Raw genomic sequence first — 22,896 nt, 5'->3', positions numbered from 1 at the left:
GTTGGATGGCATCAAGCCTTTTAGCGGTAACTTATTCATGCCATTGGTGATACATTAATTTTCCCTTTTCGCAGTCATACGAGAATTAAGTAGGCTGTCTTATTGTGAGTAGGTGAAATATCATGCTTGGTTGAATCGTCAAGCTCTTAACAAGTGGTATCAGCATAGAACAATATTTTGATGTGGTATTTATTATATACGATGCTTATATGGTTTTTACGACACAGGATAAATTCTACATATCGCATTAAATAACATATTTTTTGGTTGCATCCTCAACTTTTGATCGGTTCTCCAAATGAATTCTTTTGGGAAACATTAATTCCTTGCAACATCCTCAAAGCCTTCGATCAATTTGGCATCACACGAGCTGTTGGTCGTTAGTAACCCACGCAGTTATATTACCTTCGGTAGTCAGCCATTTCTATTTAGCTACGAGGTACAAAGCTTTTTTTCTTACAGGCAGAATAGATTTTTGGTAAGAAAGCAATGTATTTATTATTATCTTTTTGCTTTTATCTTTTTCCCTACAGTATTCAATTTTCTTGAGAATCAACTAGAGTACTTACTATTCGATCACAAAAAATAAGTGAACTTTAAAAAAAATGACATGGTTCAAAATCATTTACCAAATGTTAAAAACTCTTCAACTCATCTGACTAATTTTTTTGAAAATGTCAATCTATAAATTTGAACTACTGAGAGTAAAATGCTAATATCAGATTTCATCTTTCTTCTTGGGCTTTGCAAGAAGAAGGATGGCCTGGCAGATACTATCCTTCAAGAAATTTAGGCTCACATGGTATTTGAGGAATATTGTAAAGCTGGTATTTCGTGCAAAACAGTTCTCCAAGTTACGGCATATATTACACCACTCGAAATCTAAAATTTTCATGGAACTGATCTATATACAACTTCCATGATCAAAATGATCTCTAATAAAATGGGAGCAGTAACTTTTAAATAACAGGAAGAAATTGTACAAAACTGACACCACTCATATAAATCCGAGCACCATCAAACTGAATAAATAGGCAGATATCAGATAACGTAAAAGCACCACTATTGAGATTCAGAAAAGGATCAACCTGTCTCTGGCTCATGATTGCAAGCATCGATTGGTACAAGGAATAATTTATCAGTTATGATAGATACTTTAGCTGGAACATGAAGACAGCAATCCGCTAGAAGTTCCCAACTGCTTCGTTCCCTTTTGATCTTAACTATCTATTAGGGTCCCCAAGGAGAACAATAATTTCTTCGTCTTTGATGTTACCAGCTTCTATCGCATATTGTAGGGCAGTTTTACCATCCTCATCGGTAGCATGTGGGTCAGCACCCCTACATGAAGAGTTGCACACAACAGTGAACTTGTGTCAACAAAAAGTTAGTCGTGAAACTTGCCTTAGAGCCCAAAACTAACATGTAGCATAAGCAGAAAAACCTTAGATGGATAATGTAAACCCATTTTACTATCCAAGTAACCAATATATATATATATATATATATATATATATATATATATATACATATATATACATATACATACATACATACATATACATATACATACATACATACATATACATATACACATACACATATATATACATATATATACACACATACACACACACACACACACACACACACACACACACACACATATATATATATAATTTGGCTATTCCAGTGAAAACAATTTTAATAAAGTACCCTCCAATTCGAAAATGTTTATGCTATTTCTAGTGAGTGCAAAGAAGGCCAAATGAGGAATGGGGAAGTAGGAGAAAAACAGTGCATAGCATCTGCAAAGTTGTAAACAATCTTGAAAATGGTTCTTAAAGTTTTCCCAGGATTTCAGCTCAGATTTTTTGAGTCAGTAAAACAAGCTTAGGACACCTACATTTTCAGAAAACCAAGTTCGGATACTAGTCTCTGCAGTCAGTAACAAAACAAAATGGAACTACTTTCTAAAAACAAGTATCTGCATGGAGTTTATACTTCAAATAAAATTTCCTCCATGAACATGCTGAAGTATATGGATAAGATAAATCACCTTGTCAACAGCAGTTTGGCAAATAAATGTTTGCCTCTGAGAATACAATGGTGAAGTGGTGTCCTTCCCTTCAAATCGATAGAATTTACATTTGCACCATACTGTAAGAGTAGCTCTACCATGGCCATATCTGAAGTCAAGCAAGCAAGATGAAGTAGAGTGAAGCCTTCAAAGCAATCATCCACTTCGTTTATGTTGTCGCTGGTGCCCACTGAGCTAAATGAACTCATGGTGGAAGACTTTTGCAAAGAATCACCTAATAAGCAGCTAGAACTATAATCGAGCACTGCAGTTGGCTGATCTTGTAGAAGCATAGCTTTTGCAAGAGTTACAGAAGAATTTACGGATGCCTGTCCATAGATGATGTTGACATCAGCATTCGATGCCACAATATGGTGATATACTGCTTTCATGTCATTGGCACGAACACTTTCCCACATTTTTTGTGCAACTGAAAGCTGATCTGCTGCTGTTTTATGAACAAAAAGCTTCTCCACGTACTGGGAGAAAAGACACATTTCAGTATCCAAGGAACAAATCTCCAAAGTCAAATCACAGGTTTTTGGTTGGATTTAGATTTTGTAGTCTAAAGACTCTAAACATGGAAATAGATATTTGAAACTAAACAAAGAACAATACAAGAATTGACAAACCCTACTGTATGCACATAGATCTTCATCAATCATATTCTGTGAGAATCTTTTATGTGAAAGCTACATCAGATTATAAAAGGGCAAGTAAATTTGAGTCAAATATCACAAGCATATAGACCTAAACCATTACTATTGATAACATGTCTGAGCAACAAAGAGAAGAAAGTAAATGAACAATGAACATAAACTGAGCACACACAACATTGGCTTTAGACAATGATGTCTTGCTACAGAAAACTCAATTACAGAAGTAAGTTGATCTTATAGAATTGCACAGATGCAGCAGCCTCTGCATAGCATTTATTGAATTGCACAGAGATGTCTTCAGGATCTGGCATTTTCCTGACAATTCTTTTCAAGTACCAGTGTATCATCAGGCTTCATTATGTCATGCAATAAAAGCAACAAAGTAAACTCTTCACCTTTTCCTAGACTCCAAAGATCAGAAATGCAATATAAGCTACTTGGCATACAAACTGAGAAGCAAATATCCCCCCAACCCTTTTCGTTTTTCCTTTTTCTTTTTTTCTTTTTTATTATTCCTTTTCTTCTCCTTTTCATTGGAAAAAGTTCATTTTTAAGGAGACCAACTTTCTCATATCTGGTTATATGCCAGATTTCCTGCAAAAAAAGTTCCTACAAATTTTTTTTCCCAATATCAGTGTGATAGAAAACCAAAAAAATAGAACCAAAAAGAGTTCCAGAATTTCTAGAAAAGCTAGCAACACACAAAGATATAAGTTCACCAAATTCCTCTTTGCATTAATTTTCAACCCACTTTTACAAGAAAAATCAAGTTGTACTAGTTCCTACTAGGGAAAAGAGAAGAAGTTTAAAGTCAATTTTCCTTTTCTTTTCACACACTTATTTATTTTTGAGTTTGGACATACTTCAACATTTTCCCTGCAATCAAATAGACTCCAAGCTAAATGGTCTATTGCACAGAACACAGAGACTTAATATGTACCATGGAAATATATCAACACACAAAAACAAGAAAATTTAGCTCTTGCACGCCTCCAGACTAATTATGCTGTCAATAGAAAATAATTACTCAAAAGCTTTGCTTATGCAATCTGAATAACATTCATTTTTATACACTATTAGAACAATGTGATAGCATATATCAAATCCTTACTGATACGAGATATCAATATGGATGTTGCTTATCCAAGTCACATCTAATCGTGACAACTGCTCTGTACGTTGATGGAATTTCTCAATCCATTATTACATAATTCACAAAACGTAGACTGATTTAACGAAGGCTGATGATGTTAAAGATTTTAGTGAACTTCCAACTTCTTTTAAGATATGCAATTACTTCAGGGAAGCGTTGTTGATTATGCCCAACATAAAAATAATTCAGTCCCATCATCATAGTGTAAATCTATTATCTGCTAAAAAGTAGCTGATTAACTAACATCTTTGCATCATCTAATATTTCGTCAGCATGTCCCAAAAGCTTCATGTTCTTGCTAATTCCCACAGACAACCTCTGCCTTCTCCAGAAGATCAAAGTTCAAATTAAAGAAAAATTTGCATTTGCCTCAAAGATTTGAACATATGCAAAAAAGGGGTAGAACACAAAGCCTCCTTCCAATAATCTGTGCTGTTTGTCATCAACAAACACAAAGGGGCCTTGATTGATTGAACTCTGAGACTGACAAATAAATGGTATAATACCTTTGCTTGAATGAACTTCTCCTTCACTGTAATTGGATCTGAATGTTTAGGCTTATTGATACAGTAATATCCTTGAGTCTTGTCAACAATACAGAAACTGCATAACACACATTTACAAGTTTTTAAAATTTAAGCAAGAATTGCTAGAAAATTTCTGCCAGGTTTTATTGGTACCTTGAGACATTCTCACATTTGCCGTTGCTTGTCGATGGAAATGATTCTTCCCAGATGGTGTTGGCAACCGTATTGCCCAGTGATTGAAATAGATTGATAACAGAAGGCTCCCATACTCTAACATCAAGAGTTAGAGATCTCACCTGTAAGAAACAGAACATAATTATAAATATTTAAAGCTATCCAAAAATTGAAAAGAAAACTGACAACAAACATTATAATGATTAATCAGAAATCAGCTAACCTAAATTCTTCAGCATAAGCTAATTAACAGTTAAAAGAAGATCAAAACTAACTGCAGGTACTCTTCTTTTATTTTTCTTGCATAGTATTTGTCCTAATTGAAATTTAAGGAACCACAGAGGATATAATTGACAAAGTATCTATTTTCCTAGGCAAGGTAAATTTCATACTCCCTCCAACCAAGACAATAAAAAGCAAGTTATATTTGTTGCATTAACAAAGTTTCTAACTAGGTGCATTATGTTCAAATACAAGTTCTGAGTGTAACTTCAGATAATCAATTACTCAAAGGGATTGAGTTATTCAGAGCTTCATTGTGAGGTGGTCAAGGCCTGGACCTTTATATATGGCATCTCTATTTATGGTGTTTGCAAGTATTCACAAGTGTTTGGACTTTTAAAAGCTTCCACAGTAATTTTGAGCATAGCTAGTTGCAGTTGGCCTAATTGAAATGTGCAATTTCAGATTTGTTAAATCACTGTCACTTTGCAGTGCCTTGGTGAAAACCCATGAACATGCAAATGAATGAACTTACTAAAACCATTTAGCCTGGAAAAGATACCTACAAAATGTTGCAGAACAAAATAAAATATACTGCAGTCAGGGTTGCCCATAGGCCAAGCCTCAAACCCCAAAAAGCAAGGTTGGTTCATAACATACAATTTTCTAAGGGGCTTTAGTTAAATAGCGTTCCATCTAATAAAAATAACCAAGTATAACATAGTTATGTACTCATTCTGGCTTGGCAAAGCTAGACACTCAAGTTTCAATTGCAAATATATGGGGTCCAACCAGCCCACTAATCCATATAAATAGGCAATGGTAAAAAAAATTATCATATCTCCACAAGGATCACTACTTATCCAACTCTCCAAGCAAAATTGTCAATTATCAGTCTCCGACAAAGACTTAATACATAAGGTCAAAGTCTCCTCCACATATGAGCATTTACAATGATCAATTGTTGAACAAGTAGTTTACAGTCGCATTGTTACAGCTCCTAGTAAACTAAAAATCACTAGGTGTTGGTGTATTTGACCCATCATCATAGTCTTCATATGTGGTCAGTCATCTAGCAAAATTCAAAGTTAATAGGATCCATGGAAAACATAATTTTACAAACTGTCATTAACATGGAGCGAGCCCATTAACGCTGGTCCCAAATACATCTTGCTATTATGTATCAGCAACCACTGTATATATCAGTCAAGATGACTCCTGCAAGCGATCGTCATAAAATCAATTTCCAACTATTCAATTCCTCTTAATGCAGTAGGCACATGATTTTCCCAGACAAGCGATTCTAAAATGGCAGAAGCATTAGCTCTTGGAAAAATTTATAGATCCTCATGAGTAATTGAGTCGTACCATGCTACCATTTAACTCTCTAAGATTTGGAATGTGTAATAAACTAAAGAAAAACAGAACTGTATAAATGAAAGTTGAGATGATAATATAATGCATAAGAATTTGCACAATCATGATCCAAAACACAACTCAAGTTTAAGGAGTCAAAATTAGTCCAAAGGTTGTTCGAATTTCAGATTCAGGACCAGAGTCGACATTAATCATTATAGAAATAGATGTGTTTGTCTTTTGTTCAAACAAAACAATCAAGTTGGATTTGGTTTATGAGGTCAGACAGTTTGTCCCTCTGTGATGTCCAATGTACTTTTCATGACTTAATAAATTAGTAATTGATCCTCAATTATTTATCCATTATTTTTTTCCATAACTGATTTCACACATATAAAAAGTTCCAGAACAGGGAAATGGTAAGCTTTACTATTAGGGGCACTGATCATCTCAAAGCAACTAAATAACCAAGAGCCATATATGACACAAGTTTCACATGGATTAGCCACTAAATACTTTTCTCTAGAAAATTAATGAGTTCCTTGAAGTTTCACCAATAAAGATAAAGTAACAGTTTTCCTAGTAAAAAATAATTTGAATTTCAGCAGAAGAACAACTAAAGCATGTAGACATTTAAGTGTGCCAATAAATTCATGCTTTTCTAATGTACAAATTCCCGAGATACCAGACAGGTTTCTGCATCCAAAATAGCAAGACAGAATAGTCATACATGTAGGCATACTACCAATCGAAGGCTTACCTTTGATATATGCACACCAAGATTGCGGTGAACCCCAGAACACTCAATGCAAAGCAGAATTCCAAGGTTCAGGGATGCCCAGTCAGGTTCAGGAGCACCACAGTCAGCACATATATCATTTCCACAGACTTTTCGTAACACATCAATTGGCTTCTCATGCTTTGAGTTGAACCTATACTGTTGTGAGCTCCTAATAGAACAGTCAAAATGGCCACCGATGCTGCATTTTTCCAATGATGATTCTTCATTTGCTAAATGATCAAGATCACATGAGCTACCAAATGAGCTACTCTCACTGGCTGCTCGATGGTGGCCACCGCTCATGGGGCTTGTGAGAAGGCGCTGAAATAAATTCAAGAGCAACTTCATAGATGAACCCATTTACTACCAGACATGCTAGCAAATAAATGTTTCCTCACCAACCTGTTCAGGTGACTGAGAGCTTAGCAGAGAAGCAATAACACCAGTTATTTTTTCAATCCAATCCATTTGATCCATGGCACTCTCTGCCTGTAGTAACCAAAGAAAAAAAGAAAATGTATTGAGTAGTCCACAAGAGAAACTAGCTTTTGATGTATAACAATGATAAAAACAACCTAGACATTAAGTTCAGAAACAAGTGGCGAAAAAAGCTCATTTTAAGAAACCACATTACACAATGTAACTCCCCTGCTTGAGGCACGTTTTGCAAATGTCACAAGAAAATGAAATTGAATTACAAGTTCACTCTTCTTGGAGGTCTAACAATCTACCTGCAAAGTGTAATTCTTTGTCGGTGATATAATCCTGAAGCAGAAACGCAGATCTGACTGGTCTGCATCAACTTTTATTGTTGATGTTAGCAAGTTTACAGTATGACGTGCAACACATTTCTCATCATGTACACCACCATGATAGTGAGAAGAAAACCATCGACTCAGCAGTCCGGGACCATGTTCAGAGGAATTATGACCTCTCTGGTTAGGATGGTGACCTCCCTAAATTATGAAGCATATTCAAAGGGTAAGATCAAATGAAAGCACCCTAGTCAAGTTATGCACATGGTTGCTAATTTAACCACTGTTCTCAGTGTTACATTCAACTGAGATAAACTTACAGATGATCTGCTCCACTGTTTACGATAATAATATAACATGCCCCGACTATCAAGAACAAAGAACCTTCTCTTCCAATCACCTCTTAGATTTGAAGAGCGCTTTGAGAGATAACCTTGTCTAATAGTTTGAACCTGAGAACAGGAAAGTGACATGAATCTTTAAAATCCATAAGTTTCAAAAGTTGCTCTCGATTTTCTACAATTTAATAAATAAAGCTATGCAAAATGGAACATAATCAAGTATGTTACCTTCCCTTTTGCAGCTGTCTGCATCACTGCCTCTATCATTTTATGAGAACTCCTTCCAATAGCTTGTATGCCATCTCCATTGGGAGAATCGTTTGACCCATTTGCAGACCATCTACTTTCTCGATCAATCTGTCTTTTGAACTCTTGCATTCTTTCTATAAGCGCTGCTTGTTCATAGCTAGATCTCTCCCTTGATTGCTGGGCATAAGCCAGAACCTTCAAAAAAAGTGTACATCAGGGTGTCATCAACATTTCAGCTAATAGATATCAAGGATTTAAGTACTGGTCAGATCAGTAACCATGTAAGTACCTGTATAATGGATGGTATACCATCAAATAAAATAATAAAAACATAAAAGTGAACTGATATGTATTTGTATCGAGCTGTACATTTAAATACCGGTACTTGGACTAGCAAATACTTGTCAGTATATACCAATCAGTATCTAAAACATTGATAGATATATAATCTTAGATATCAGGAGTTGATGGCTACAAAGGGCAGTTGAAGTAAAACTTAGATCTTTACCATGCAATAGACCAGAAAGTAAATAGATGTCCAAGAGATACATGTAAAGTCCATAAATTTATGGCAAGGAATATGAGCAGCAAGGTTTGCAGTTTAGGTTACCAGGCCCGTGCCGGTCTATGGCCAGACTGGTACGGGTCTGGTAACCAAAATTACATAATGCACAAACACCGAACGAACCGCAAAAGTTGGGGGAGGGAGAGAAAGGGAGGAAAAAGGAAGAGAAAGCAGAGGAAGAAGAAGAAGAAGATGGAAGAAGAGGAGGAAGAAGGAAGAAGGAGAAGAAGAGGAGGCAATGGAGGACGAGGGAGAGAAGAGGAAGTGTACCTGAAAGGCTGAAACCATGCTGGCAGTGCATGGTGGGCAGTGAAGAGGCGACAAGCTTGGGTGTGTGGAGAGGGAGAAGTTGAGAGTGGAGAGGGAGAAGTCACAAGCCCTAATCATGAATTCTGACTTCTCTTTAAACAATTGTTTCCTAATGAACCAGACTGCCTGAAATAGGGGTGGTCCATGTCTCGGCTTGGCCTTGCACCAGTAAAAGCAGCTAGGTACAAGTTGAACCAGGTGAAATTGCCATCACTGATGAGCAGTAATTCTTTTAAGCATAATTAAGAACAATGAGAACCAGTACTTTATTTGAATGATGTGAATGACAGAAACTTGCATGCTACTCCTAAGAAATCCCTTGGCAGAAGTCAGTGTTAAGCTTACTGGTAAGGACAGAGATTTGAGAGTCAACATCAAAAGTAGCCAAAGATAAAACACATAAAAGACAATTTCCTTGACTTTGATGTGTAATTTGAATAAATTTGGACATGACTAATAGCTACACCAAAGATAAAAAAACAAATTGCAGATATACATGATCTTAATGTTACTATTGTTCATTTTATTTTTCCATCAAATAAAGGCAGGTACAGATAAGTCTTCAAATCAAGAAACTTTTGAACAAAAACTAATACTTCTAAATATCTGGGATTAACCATCTATTTGGTTCTGAAATCCTCATTGAGAACAAGTTTATGAAAGATGGAGGCTTACCTTGAATATGATAGAAGAATAGTTGGTGAGAAGAGAAATATAACTTAATTGTTGTAGTTCAAGTTCATGCAGGAAAAAACAATATTCCTACTCTTCATAAAGGCCTAGAAGGGGAACGGACATGCAGTTCTTAACATAGATTACTTATCCTTTCAAAGATTTAGCATGAAACCTGCAGAAAATTAGTCATTGTTTTACTTCCTTTGAATGAAATGTGTTTTCTACCACATGAATAGACTTCAATATCATCAACAACTTTATAAATGTTGAAGATGGTCCACAGTGAAGGTCATAATACAGTACGTGTATTTTTCTTAAAAGCATAGATCGCTAACAGAATATGCAAAAGCAAATAAAAAGCACAATTATGATCAGAAGGTATATCATATAGAGGAACCTGGTGGATATATGGCTCCATCTGATGCAGTAGCTCATATCCCTGAAATGACCACAGAAGGAATCTAACCATTTATAAATATGATGAAAAATCAAATAAAAAACCATCATATTCATTACTTGTTTGAAATAACGAAGATGGGCATCCATAGTTCCACTAACAGCCTCCAGAAGTTCATATCTCTTTTTTGCCTCTATGTTAGAAAGAGCAGTAACCTGGAAATAATAAGAATTCATGTTATGATGCCATGCATTTATAAATAAAAACATGGTAACAATCCATGATCATGAGGATTAAAAGAAAAAAAAATGTATGAAGACGTTTTACCAGATCGAAACGGGCTTGCTCAAATGAAGATCTTGCACTATGGAGCTCCTGCAACCCACAAATGGAGGTACTACCTTATGGCCACTCAGATGAAAACTATGCACAAAATGAATAGATCATCATGTATTAGAAAATCTTTTCAGTACAAAAAAGGTGACAATGATTACATCCTCTAAAACTGTTGTGATATCTGCTTTTGTCCCTTTCTTGAGCGCTAGATACTTCTCACGTGCCTGTGGCAAAAAAAAGCAAGTAGTCAATTTCCAAAGTAATGATGCGATGTCAAGAATAATTAACCATCGATAAGTCCATTAAATTTACTAATTTTACTTTCATATGTATAGCATATCTACATATACACATATAGATATACAAACCATATCTATATGTACACACACAGGGACATATACATATTATGTATATACAACCAGCCACAGGCCACATTATAGATGGAGGAATGGTTCTTAAGAACCAAGAAATTTTCAATGACTAGCCTAATTTATGGTTACATAGACACCAAGCTAAATGATATCACCAATCCTATAAAATATCAGAATCAGAGTGTCAAACAACTATACACAAAATATTAGTTCTAAGACATTATCAATTAGTTGTATGGATGTGCAAGCTCTTCATATCAAACTGGAGCAATGGCTATCTTCACAAGGCCATGAGGTCTTAATATATATCAATGTCATCCGAAATACACACCTGGTCATATAGCAGACTAGCCCTATCAAACCGCTTGCGAGCATCCTGCAGCAAGGTGATACCCATTAAACTATAATAGAAGCAGAAATTAAAGGTACATACCATTTAGTTACAGCAAGCACAAAAGTGCATACATTGTCACTGTGCGACAAGGCATGGTGCATATAAAAGTTACCATGTGGCATGTCAAACAACAGAGTGAATGCCAGAATAAAAGAAACAACACCTTGAACCTTGGTTACAAGAGCTTAGAAAAAATGTGAATTTAAAGGAAAGTAGCAGGAAATAAAAGTACCTTAACATCATGCAAATCTGTGTCTACAAATTGGAGTAATCTCTCATTCAACATTTGCTCAACCTGGATCAAAGGGGAGAAAAGGTCAGCATGAAAAGAATAAAAGCTTCATATAAAGAAAAGGCAGCCTGGTGCACAAAGCGCCTGCCAGTGCAGGGCTTGAGAGGCATCAATAAACAGTCTTACCCTTACAACTCAAACCTTAGTAACTTGGATAACAAAGGAGCAACCTTACTGTGACACCAAACTCACCCTCAAGTACCATCATATGAATAAGGAGAAATACATTCTATACAGGAGATAAAGGGTAGAGTTTGGTTAAGAATTAACAAAAAGAGTTTGTTAAGTTCAGTTTGAATTTATTAAATAATTAGCATGTGAATGCTAGGCAGCATGAAGCAGCTTGTGTAAGCCCAGATGCATTACAAAGAGCCATTACTCTAAAAAGTTGTTAACAAACTAACTATATCAGCTTTTCAGGCAAGATTGTCCACTTAATCCCAGTTAGGCAAACAGATTAATTAAACATAATGTCCCTCAATTCCTTTCTATCAAGGACATATAGAACATTAATGGAAATCATGTTAAATTAATTTCCTGTTGGTAAACAATTGTACCCTAGCGGTTTAAATAGGCGCCCGAGCGCTCGCCTACATGCTCGGGCAAGGCAATGCGAGGCCCAAGCACCTCAAGGGTGGACCAAGTGACTATTTAATGAAAATCATATTAAATTAATTTCATGTTGATAAACAATTGTACCCCAGCGGTTTAAATAGGCGCTCAGGTGCGCCTACGCGCTCCGAGGTGAGGTGAGGTGAGGTGAGGCGAGGCCCGAGCGCCTCAAGAGTGGACCATGAGGTGCACTTCAATGAAGCGTCGCCTGGTCACTCTCCTAAACACAGATATCGAACGCCTTGGGTGAGCACCAGGTTTAAACAAAGCAACCACACCAGACTTTGAAGTCTGGTTTGGTTTAAGTGCTTAACAACTAACCGGTTTCTTAACCCGTAAAAGCCACCCCCACACGCCCAAGCCATCAACCTTAGCACTGCTTCTGCCTTTGCCGCCAATGCTTTTTGTTGTTGCCTCCGCCGTTGACGCTTTCAAACACTGCCTCCATCGTAAACGCAGTGGACCGAGGCTTCCTTTGTCATCGATATACAGGTCCGACGGCCTAGCCTTTGTCTGTACCTTCCTTTCGCCGCAGTTGCTTCCATGTTCAGTTCCTTTCATCGTCGAGGGAGAGGACCGCAACTTCCTCTTCCACCGATGGATAACTCTTAAGCTTCCTCCGTCCACGACATCGCCGTCCGCAACTTCCGACGTTGTCGCTACTGCTGCCATCCGCAGCTTCTTTTGCTACCGCTGCTATCATCCATAGCTTCCTCTGTCGCCAATGCTGCCGTCTATAGCTTCCTCCATCACTGCTACCCTCTCCTTCGCCACTTTCCATTATCGGTGACACTTTTCTCCTCCTCTACTACTGTTAACAATTCTTTTCTCCCCCACTAACTATTATTAACAGTAAATAATATACTATTAATAGTAGATTGTTAACTACTGTACAAAGCAATCTATATTTAGATTGATAATATACTACTTAGATTTTAACATTGCTAATCTTTATTTATTTAAAATTATTATTAAGGTTTTAGGATTAATGACAAGTGCACAAAGCAATTCAGAAGATTATTCAAAAACTTCAAAAAAGGATATTGTCTGAAAATACAATTTTCTGAATGATCCTAAAGATTCTAATGCAGTTACTTGCATCTTTTGTGATAAGACTACTAGAGGTGGTATTTTTCGTGCAAAGCAGCATCTAGTAAAAAATTTCAAGAATGCATCAGCCTACGAGAAGTGTCCACCTGATGTAAAAGAAAAAGTGTTGGCTTATATGACTGAAAAAAAGATACAAAAGAATGAATCTTATGAGATTTTACGAGAGGATAATGTTACATATATTAGAGATGATAACGAAGATTATTCTAAAAGTATCCATCCAAATGAAAAAAGAGCATGTGACAGAAAAGGAAAAGAAGCAATAGTTGTTAAGAAGGGTAAAAAGGGACTGATAAACTTATATATATATATCAAGTGAAAAAAGACAAACAAATATAAGTTATGCTTGTGATAAGGAAATAAAGGGAAGAATAATTTCGCACATTGCTCGTTTCTTCTATTAGGCTGGCCTTCCCCTTAGTACAACTCATGTAAACAGTTTTGAGGAGATGATTGAAGCTATTAGAAGACATGATGGGGATTTAAAGCCTCTAAGTTATTATAAGATGAGAGTTCCATTACTAAAAAAAGAGTTGGATTATATAAATGATTTATTAAAGAGCCACAAAGAATCATAAGTAAAGCACGATTGCTCTATTATGTCAAATGCTTGGACCGACAGGAGATATAGGAGTATAATTAATTTTATGGTCAACTGTTCTTTAGGAACCATGTTTGCAAAGTCAATAGATGCAACATCTTTTGTGAAATCTAGAGAAAAGATATATGATTTACATGACAAATTTATGGAAGAAATTGATGAACAAAATATCGTCTAAGTTATAACCAACAATGGAAGTAACTACGTATTAGCTAGTAAGATTTATCTTTTGAATATTTTAATATTTCGATTACTTTGTCTCCAATTTGAATAGAAGAATTATATAACTCCTAAGTCCTATCAATTTTATTATCCTTTGTCTTAAGTAAACTACTTAAAGCAAAAAGACCACTTATATTAGGCTCTATGTGCGACATATTATATTGATTTAATGTTGGAAGATATTAAAAAGATTCCTGAAATCAAGAAGACTTTAGAAAGGGCAATCTTTGTCATTGGATTTCTCTATAATCATACTAAGGCTTTAAATATGATGAGAGAATTCACAAGCAACAAAGAATTTGTGAGATATGATGTCACCCGATTTGCTGCTTCCTTCTTGATATTACAGAGCATGCATCATCAAAAACTTAATCTGAGAAATATATTTACCTTGAAGAAATGAGTGACAACCAAATGAGCAAAAGAAGCGAAAGGCAAGAGGGCCAATGATATCATCTAAATGTCTTCCTTTTAGAATCTTGTAGTTTATATATTAAAGGTAATGAGCCCTCTTGTTCAAATCCTTCGGTTGACGAATGATAAAACTAAGCCTGCAATGAGATATAATTATGAGGCTATGGATAAAGCAAATGAGACGATTCAAAAGTCTTTTGATGGAAATGAAGAAAAGTATAAGAAAATATTTGCAATCATTGACGAAAGATGAAATTATCAACTTCATCGTCCATTACATGCAATAGGACATTATTGGAACCCGAAATTCTTTTATAAGAACACCTTCGTTGATTTGATGTATAAGTTATAAATGGGTTATATCAGTGCATTGCAAGATTGGTTTCAAGCCTTGAGTGTAAGATAAGATCGTACGTGAATTATCTTTATATAAGAATACTGAGATGTTAATAAATTGATATAATTAATTTCATCTATAGTATGTTACTATAAGTGATTTAAAAAGCGTTAGGCGCTAGGCACACGCCCGAACGAAACGAGATGCTAAAATATAAAAATATATAATATAAATAATAAATATAATTATTTAAATAAAAATATATCATTTATCCTGAAACCTAACAATAATTTTAAATAAATAAAAATTAATAGTATTAAAATTAAAAAAAAAATATTATTAGTCTAATAAATAAAAATACTGTTAACATATTGTTAATAGTGTTATCAAAGTGAGAAGAGTGTAAGGGACGACCGAGGGTGATGACTGAGAGCAGTGGTAGCAGTGAGCAGTGGGAGCGAGAGCAGTGAGCGGCGATAGCGGTAGCAGTAGCAGCGACAGCGGCGACAGTGGCAGCTACAACGGCAACAGGAGTGGCGACAGTGGCAACGGCAATGGGACCAAGAGCAACGAAAATGGCAGCGATAGTAGCAAGCAACAACAGTGGTAATAGCGAGCAACGACAATGGGAGCGGCAACAGTGGCAGCAGCAATGACAGCAGCGAGCAGCAGCAACGGGAGTGGGAGCGGCGACAGTTGGTTCGATCGAACCAACTGGCGAGCGCCTAGGCAGCGCCTCTTTGAAGCGCGCTGCCTAGAATGAAGCAAGGGCCTATTTGAAGCACGCGGCCTGAAAATGAAGCGAGGCGCTCGGGCCTCGCCTCGCCTCGCCTCGCCCGAGCGCTTAGGCGAGCGCCTATTGAAATCACTGGTTACTATGTTATTGCTAATAATAAAATAAGTTTTACAAGTGAATGATGGAGTCTATTTGGAAATTCCACCTCGAACTTATAGCAATTGATTATCAAAATTCTTAGTTTGGTATGTAGTGCTACGAGTTGTGAGCGAGACTAGAATGTCTTTAAGCATGTAAGTATCACAAAACATTTTTATTTTAATTAATATATTCATTTTTAGATAGATGTATTAATATATTTTTAAATTATATGACATGACAAATTCACACAAAGAAAAAAAATCGATTAGAGCATCAATGATCATATGATCTTGTTTATATAAAGTATAATCAAGCATTGAAAGCTTGTTAAGATTTGCGAAATAATATTGATCCAATCTCATTAGAAGACATTGATGATTCAAATGAGTGGTTGGTGGTAGAAATGACTGCGAACTTGCAAGATACCAAAGGCGAGCTTGTATCTAAATATGACAACTTGAGCATGAGGAGATGTGACAAGAGCCTCAGGTATTGGAGAATTACAGACATATACAAGACATTGCTGAAGGGAAAAATAAGTGCAAAAGCCTCAAGCTCATCTCCTGACATTGTTGAAGAGGAGGAAACATATTTTGATGAAGAAGGATGGGAGGAAGAGAAAGATGATGATATGTTTGAAAATAACGAATGTTGATTACAATGATGAATGAATTTAATGTAAAACTTTATTGTTTTGAGTATTTTGATATTTTTGTAATTAGAAGATAGATAATGTGGCTTGGTACTTTAGATCTTTTTAATTTAATATCATATTTTTATTTATATAATCATATTTATTAATTATATTATATATTTTTATATTTTTATATTTCAGAGCATCTCGCTTCGCTCGAGCGAACGCCTAGGCGAGCACCTAGTGCCTCGAGCAATTTAGGACCTTGGCGTTTAGCACTTTTTAAATTACTATTATACCCCTAATATATGGCCCGCTTACTTCATATACTATTATACTGTTATGGTGTTCATATGACTACTGAAAGCAAATACAAGCATAAACATATTTCTAAGTTAAGCGGGCATTTAGAAGTCTAAACATAGAAGTGCACAATATCATCTAGATGTACATGTAAGATTTTTTGTTTAAATAATATCACGGATGATCAAACTATCAATTGTAACCTCTTGATACAATGTGCATATCGCATAGTAAACAAAAATATGCATCTTACCTGGGAACGTAATACCTCTTTGTAGGTTCCTATTTCTCTCAAAGCGATGGTAAATTTGGTCATAACAGGCCCTATGAAAGAATAGCTCATAAAAAATCAAGGACATAAGCTCTGATTCTCAATCTGTATGTTAAAGTGTACAAACAACAAAATCATAGGAAAATATTGGAAGTAATCTTGTCACCAGAAGAATAAAACCAGGGTAACCAAGTTCATTTTCAATTTCATGGTCATGTTAAAATTGTACTGAGACATAATTATAGCACAAACTAGCTGGAAGAGATGATATATCGCCAAAGCGGGTAAGAAAGCAATATATGCATACTTTCACTCAGTTAACATCACATTCCCATCCAAAAGGATGCATAAATGAATAGTAGCTGTAAACTCAAAAGATATTGACTTGTACAAAGAGTAGCAAAAATATTGTTGTGTTATTTTCTCAGTGTACTACGCCCAAAGCAAAATATCCACCAATGAAAAAGAACCATCAGCTGCTTAAAAGAAATACTGAAGGGTGAACAATAACATGGACAAACCTCCAAACGCAACACTAATGGGGTCATTATGCCCCCCTCCAAACATTTCAAGAGAGCTTGCAAAAGCAATATCCCCATCATATCCCTCTCCAAGTCCTTCCCTGCAAATCAATAACAACCTCATAACACAACAGACAGCATGACAGAAGCAACACAAGGGCTTCACTTGGTCATAGATATACTAGGTCACATTGCATTTAGATCATGGCATTGACACCTATGTTTCAAATGCCAATTAAAACCAATAAAAAACAACTGGAATTTACAGATCCTACCAAAGAAAGGTTACTGGTGCTGTACCAGTTCCTCTGGTTGCTGAAACCGGTATCTGATTGAGATTTAATTCCTCAGTTCAGGCAAAAACAAAGATGACAGAATGACAAATCCTCTAACTTATTAGGAAAGTTAAAGAGCATCTTTGCATACTGACAGTCCACCGAGGGTTTTCTCTGTTTTAGACTGGAGTCTTTAGCAGATGGTTGCAAAACGATGGAAGCATATGAAATGAAATCACAAATCATAGACCACACCTAGTTGCAGGTTTTGGTAAATATTAATTTCCACAAGTTGGAATAATGTGACTTGATTTCCCAGTATCAATCAAATTTTGGTTATTGCCAATCCTCCTAGCTGTCACAAGGTATTAATGTGTTTCATTTTCAAACATTCAAACAGACCCTAAAGTCATTATCCATTATCTTGTTTCTGCTCCAGCTTCACTGCCATAGCTTATGTCATATATATTTTTGAGCTATATATCAGCTAGTTGGAAAATTTTACAACTCAAAGATTATAATTTTAAATTTAGGAAGTTTTGGTCACTGTGGCTCCTTAAATGTTAACCATGGTGTATTACTCAGCAATTTTAAATCATGACCAGGAGCAAAAGTACCTCTGTGACAGAAACAAATAAACAGATAAATGTCTGAATATAAGATAAAAAGCCCTGTTGGAAGTCAGTATACTTCACTTATGATATTAAATGTTTACTTGATTGAATTCAAATAGCATTAAAGCTGCTTGCAGAATAAAAATGTAAAATAAAAAAGATTTGTATGGCTTATTTAAGGTTTTGCCTTGTCACCAATTCATTTTTCCAACCAAAGTTAGATTCCTAATCTGGATTTAGTAATAGATATGAGATACGATGCTAAATCTAGTGATCAGGTTCACACTCAAATGTTGAAAATGGATAAAGATTTCGGGCACTTATTAAATTGTCCATCCATCTCCACCATAAACTCTCTCTTCAACCAGTCTCGTTTTCTCGCTCTCCTCATGTCTCTACGCTAACACTCACCTCGATAGCAAAAGCTTGGATAGCAATAGCAGTGGCTCATTATAGTAACACCAATATCAATTTCTTGAACTATCAAACAATCCTCTCATTGAACTACTTGAACAACAGATTTTGAACCTATACCTCAACCATTATCCAAGTTCCATCAGCCATCAAGCATTTCTTGTTTGGCAAGTTCTTTTTCTCCATAAACTATTCATCTTTTGTCTTTTCACAATATCCTCCTCATCAATGCAGATCAGTATTACACTGAAATCTTGCATCTTGATACAGGTACTGATTAACAAACAGTTTCGCTGTGTGAAATATATCAATCAGGGTTTCAAGCAAATTTCAGAATCGAGCAATAAATCCAGAACAAACTTCATGAAGTAATCTAAAATACAAATATTAAGCTGGTAATAAATTTTAATGCTAATATTAGGCTATTTGGTATTTGACTCATTATATCCGAAAAACTGACTATCAACAAAGTAGGGATATGAAAGTTTAGTACACTAAGCTCGTTACAACTCAAAAAATAGGCTAACAAAGAAAAGATATATATCCAATATTTCTCTAAAATTATTAAATCAAACTAATTGATCATATTCTCTTAAGACAAGTCTTACCAGTCTAAAAATGCAGCCAACATAAAGATTGCATAATGTGTGTTTTCTCATGTAAATTATTCATAAGGATAGCAGTCGGACCAAAAAAAGTGAAAGCAATATAAATCTCAACATACGTATATTTGCGACATCCCTTATAAAACTTTAGACATCTCTCTCTCAATGATTCTGCACTTTCTTCAAGTGATTGAATCTGTTTATCATGAAGAGAGAAAAACCAGATATGAGAAGAAAAAAGTACAAATCAGAGAAAAATGAATAACATACTCATGTTTCCTAATGCATATATATGAAGACGGTTGAAAGTTCTTCTATCACAAGATCTAACAAATAAAACTCTAATGAGATATAACATATTAGACATGATAAGATAGCTTAGTATCCAAAAAGATGGCAGAAGATCAAACTATAGCTTATGCAGACCAAATATTTTTTTCTTTCATGTCCAAATAACTTGAATAATTTCATACCCGAATATAATGCTGCATAACCATACTAGGTACTTCACCCCCACCTTGTTGTTCTACCATGGATGTCAATTTTCAATGAAGGGAAGAAGCAAAGGAGGAGAAAGTGCAGGAGGAGGTGTACCAGAAGCCGAGAAAGTGGCAACCCTTACAAGGATGAGGTGGCAACGGCGACAACACAGTGGGTTGAGGAGGCAGGCGAAATGATGAGGAGGAAGCGAACGATGAAGGGAGAGAGACTTGTGTAAAAGAGAGAGAGCATGACAAAAGAGAAAGTAAAAAAGAACTGATAAGTGATAACTACCAGGAAATGACAGGATAGCATCAGGTATCCCTGGTTTTAGCTAATAAAACCAGAGGTAGGCATGGAAACGTAACCATACCGGCCAGTAAGTCTAGTATGGATCCAGACCAGGCGAGAACCCGACGGTTCATGTACTGATTCTTATCTGTGAGTCTGCTGGTCCATTGCAAAAATAATGCAACTTGGTTCTCTATAGATTCACTGGCACATCTGGTTACATTTTTTTTATATATGTTGATGCCTTTTCCTCATTTTCTTCAACATGTTCTGTCTAAAATCTTCAACCGAGGAAGGTTATACAGTTACATACTAGGTGTACCTACCAGTCCATGATGGACCATCGGTAACCTGCAATAAGATTACGTCAACGATTACAAAGGACCGATTTGGTTCTTCAAATGTTGACTAACACACCTTGCTAATGACCAGTTTTTTTTGGCATAGGATAGCAATCAAATGCTTCCAAAGGCTTGTGTCTTGCATACAAGTGTCCGACAGATGTTTTTGCCACATTAGAGGATTATTCACATAAGCAAGGTGATTTTTGTGTATTTTATTCGCAGCCATAAACAGACAAATCTCCATGGATTACAACATTTAGAACAAAGCAGAAATACTGAAGGAGATATCCAAATTCTGAAAGTATTATATCTACTCTATAGGCTTGTGCAAACCTGACAAACTAATCGGCTTTTATGTTCTCCACTAAGTGTTCATTGATGGAATAGCAAATTTTATAGCATATCTGAAGCTAGCAACAGAGGATTATATATTTATGCATAATATTAATAATTTGTCTAACAACAACAAGTCATAAATATTCATAATTTTGTGTATCTTCAACAACATTTCTATAAATGTGTTTGATTCTACAGCAATGCCAGAATTGATATGCAGGCAAGATGGTCAAATATAACATTGAACATGTGACAATTTATAACTGATGCACAACTTCACGAATCTGAATATGAATAACCTGGCTTTCAGAAGGTCACACCAAGCAGAAACGAACACAATAATCAGTGATAAGAGCTATTTCAGCTGAAACAAGATGCTAACCAGCTTCTTGACAGTTCCACGATAGAGAAAGCAGTATTGAGATTAGACGAGAACACAAAGAACAATTTTCGAGATTGGAGGAGAGAATATAAAGGAAAAAGCCCGTGGTCAACTAGGAAATTTTTAATCTATGAAAAATGTTATACAACCTTCTCAGTTTTCATCACAACCATACAGGCCTCCGCAAATCAATATCCACAATATCCTTGAACCAATCTGGGAATTCAGAACTGATAAAATACGATAATTTGTTAAATCTGGACTTTTTGGATTCTGCATCAGCCTCGCCTTATATTTCTAATCCTCTTTAAACTCTTTTGCCCATGGACAAAGAGATCTATGGATAAAATAAGGACTCTACGCAAAATCATCTTCCCATTAAATTAATTTAAAGCACATGGGCCCCTTTAATTTGGATGCATGATAAATTTCCAAGGGTTCCAGCCAATTTGACTTTTGAAACAGCAGATAGAACTGACAACTTGGCCAAGTTAGACTTAAACTAGACCTAAGATAAGCATACTCTTAATTTCATGAATCAGAGGACACAGCAAACACAGGACCTACGGGTTCACTACATAATAAACACATAAAACATTTAGGTGCATGCCAAACTCAGAGAGTTTTAACCTATATAAATGAATGAAATGCAGAATGCGGATGCACAATATGAAAGTTGGTGTACTTTGCACGAGATACATTTATGACCATCTAAATGAAGGAAAAAAAAGATAGATAGGAAAGGTGATATTGTCAAAAATCCAACTGCAAAATTAGGGTCAGCTTGGCACTGAACATTATCAACCAGGAACAGAATAGCATCCTGACGTAGATAGAAGAACAGGGACATGCTTTATAAAGGGTAAAACGTTATCCTCAGTCCTCACCAGCATCGACATTGCTTTGTTCATCTCATTCCCTTATGATTGACATGGTAACATACAACAGACCAAAGCAAATATACTGCCAACAAATCTATGCATGACACCTAGTCGCAAACATCTAAATCTAGCCCAAATTTTACTACGAGCTGCTTATTTACGTTTCGACAACAAAACCAACTGCAGAGGACACATCTATACAGTTGTCAATGCCAATGAAGTTTTGGATCCCGTTGAGCAAGATAGATGCATTTCCCTAAAGTACGAAGGACATGTAGCATTAAAAGATATGGGCGGAATCGGCTAAAGGGCCCGCACCTGCTTCCGGAACATTGGAGAATCGTCGAGCTTGGCGAAATACATAGCGAATCCGCGATCTTCCCTCCCTCGCCGCACCAAACCCTCACACTCTCCCGCACCGATCGCCCCGTGATTCTCCAAGAACACAGAGGATCAAGCGAGATCGGTCTCCCACGTCATGGATCCGCCTCTCCTGGGCATAAAAGATTCTCCAGAACGCGCTCAGAGATCGCATCTCCGAGCATTTCCAAACGCTCCTCCGGCGAATCCGACGATTGCAACTCGCGACCGGCCAGATCTCCCCACCCCTGGAAAGCGAGCTCTTACCCGAGACTGGAAGAGAGAAGGGAGACGACGTCGGGAGACTGGACGAGAAAAGCGGAGAACAAAGAAGCGAAGCGGACTCGATCGAAGGGATTTGGGGAGGGAAAGAAAA

The 22,896-nt window shown here is 36.2% G+C and overlaps 1 protein-coding gene across 3 annotated transcripts; it reads right to left on the bottom strand.

Moving 5' to 3' along the window:
• Positions 1-805: 805 nt before the first annotated feature.
• LOC103980468 (ADP-ribosylation factor GTPase-activating protein AGD3) lies at positions 806-22,896 on the bottom strand. 3 transcript variants are annotated; one of them, XM_009396907.3, is made up of 19 exons: positions 22,479-22,896; positions 19,566-19,642; positions 17,539-17,639; positions 17,000-17,070; positions 11,577-11,639; positions 11,282-11,326; positions 10,738-10,803; positions 10,571-10,618; positions 10,363-10,458; positions 10,244-10,285; positions 8,277-8,492; positions 8,028-8,159; positions 7,684-7,908; positions 7,355-7,441; positions 6,932-7,273; positions 4,573-4,715; positions 4,399-4,495; positions 2,060-2,559; positions 806-1,341 (listed from the first exon to the last, which is right to left on the bottom strand). In XM_009396907.3, the coding sequence occupies exons 1-19, from the start codon at positions 22,521-22,523 to the stop codon at positions 1,224-1,226; spliced, it is 2,514 nt and encodes an 837-aa protein (XP_009395182.2). In that variant the 5' UTR covers positions 22,524-22,896; the 3' UTR covers positions 806-1,223. The 3 variants fall into 3 exon arrangements, with proteins under 3 accessions (XP_009395182.2, XP_065004688.1, XP_065004689.1); XM_065148616.1 differs by lacking the exon at positions 17,000-17,070; XM_065148617.1 differs by lacking the exons at positions 17,000-17,070; positions 17,539-17,639; positions 19,566-19,642; positions 22,479-22,896 and adding an exon at positions 14,572-14,742.

This window comes from Musa acuminata, chromosome BXJ3-4, assembly GCF_036884655.1.
Source record: "Musa acuminata AAA Group cultivar baxijiao chromosome BXJ3-4, Cavendish_Baxijiao_AAA, whole genome shotgun sequence".
Classification (NCBI taxonomy): domain Eukaryota; kingdom Viridiplantae; phylum Streptophyta; class Magnoliopsida; order Zingiberales; family Musaceae; genus Musa; species Musa acuminata.
The sequence above is the reverse complement of the archived record's forward strand: the minus strand, read 5'-3'. Positions and strand labels throughout refer to the sequence as shown.

Excerpts from the sequence above, each read along its gene's own strand:
- LOC103980468 (XM_009396907.3), bottom strand. The coding sequence starts at position 22,523 with ATGTATTTCGCCAAGCTCGACGATTCTCCAATGTTCCGGAAGCAG. Across the intron at positions 17,640-19,565 it reads AAGGGATGTCGCAAATATAC|GGAAGGACTTGGAGAGGGAT; the intron begins GTATGTTGAGAT and ends ATTGATTTGCAG. Across the intron at positions 4,716-6,931 it reads TTGGTGTGCATATATCAAAG|GTGAGATCTCTAACTCTTGA; the intron begins GTAAGCCTTCGA and ends TGTTTCTTACAG.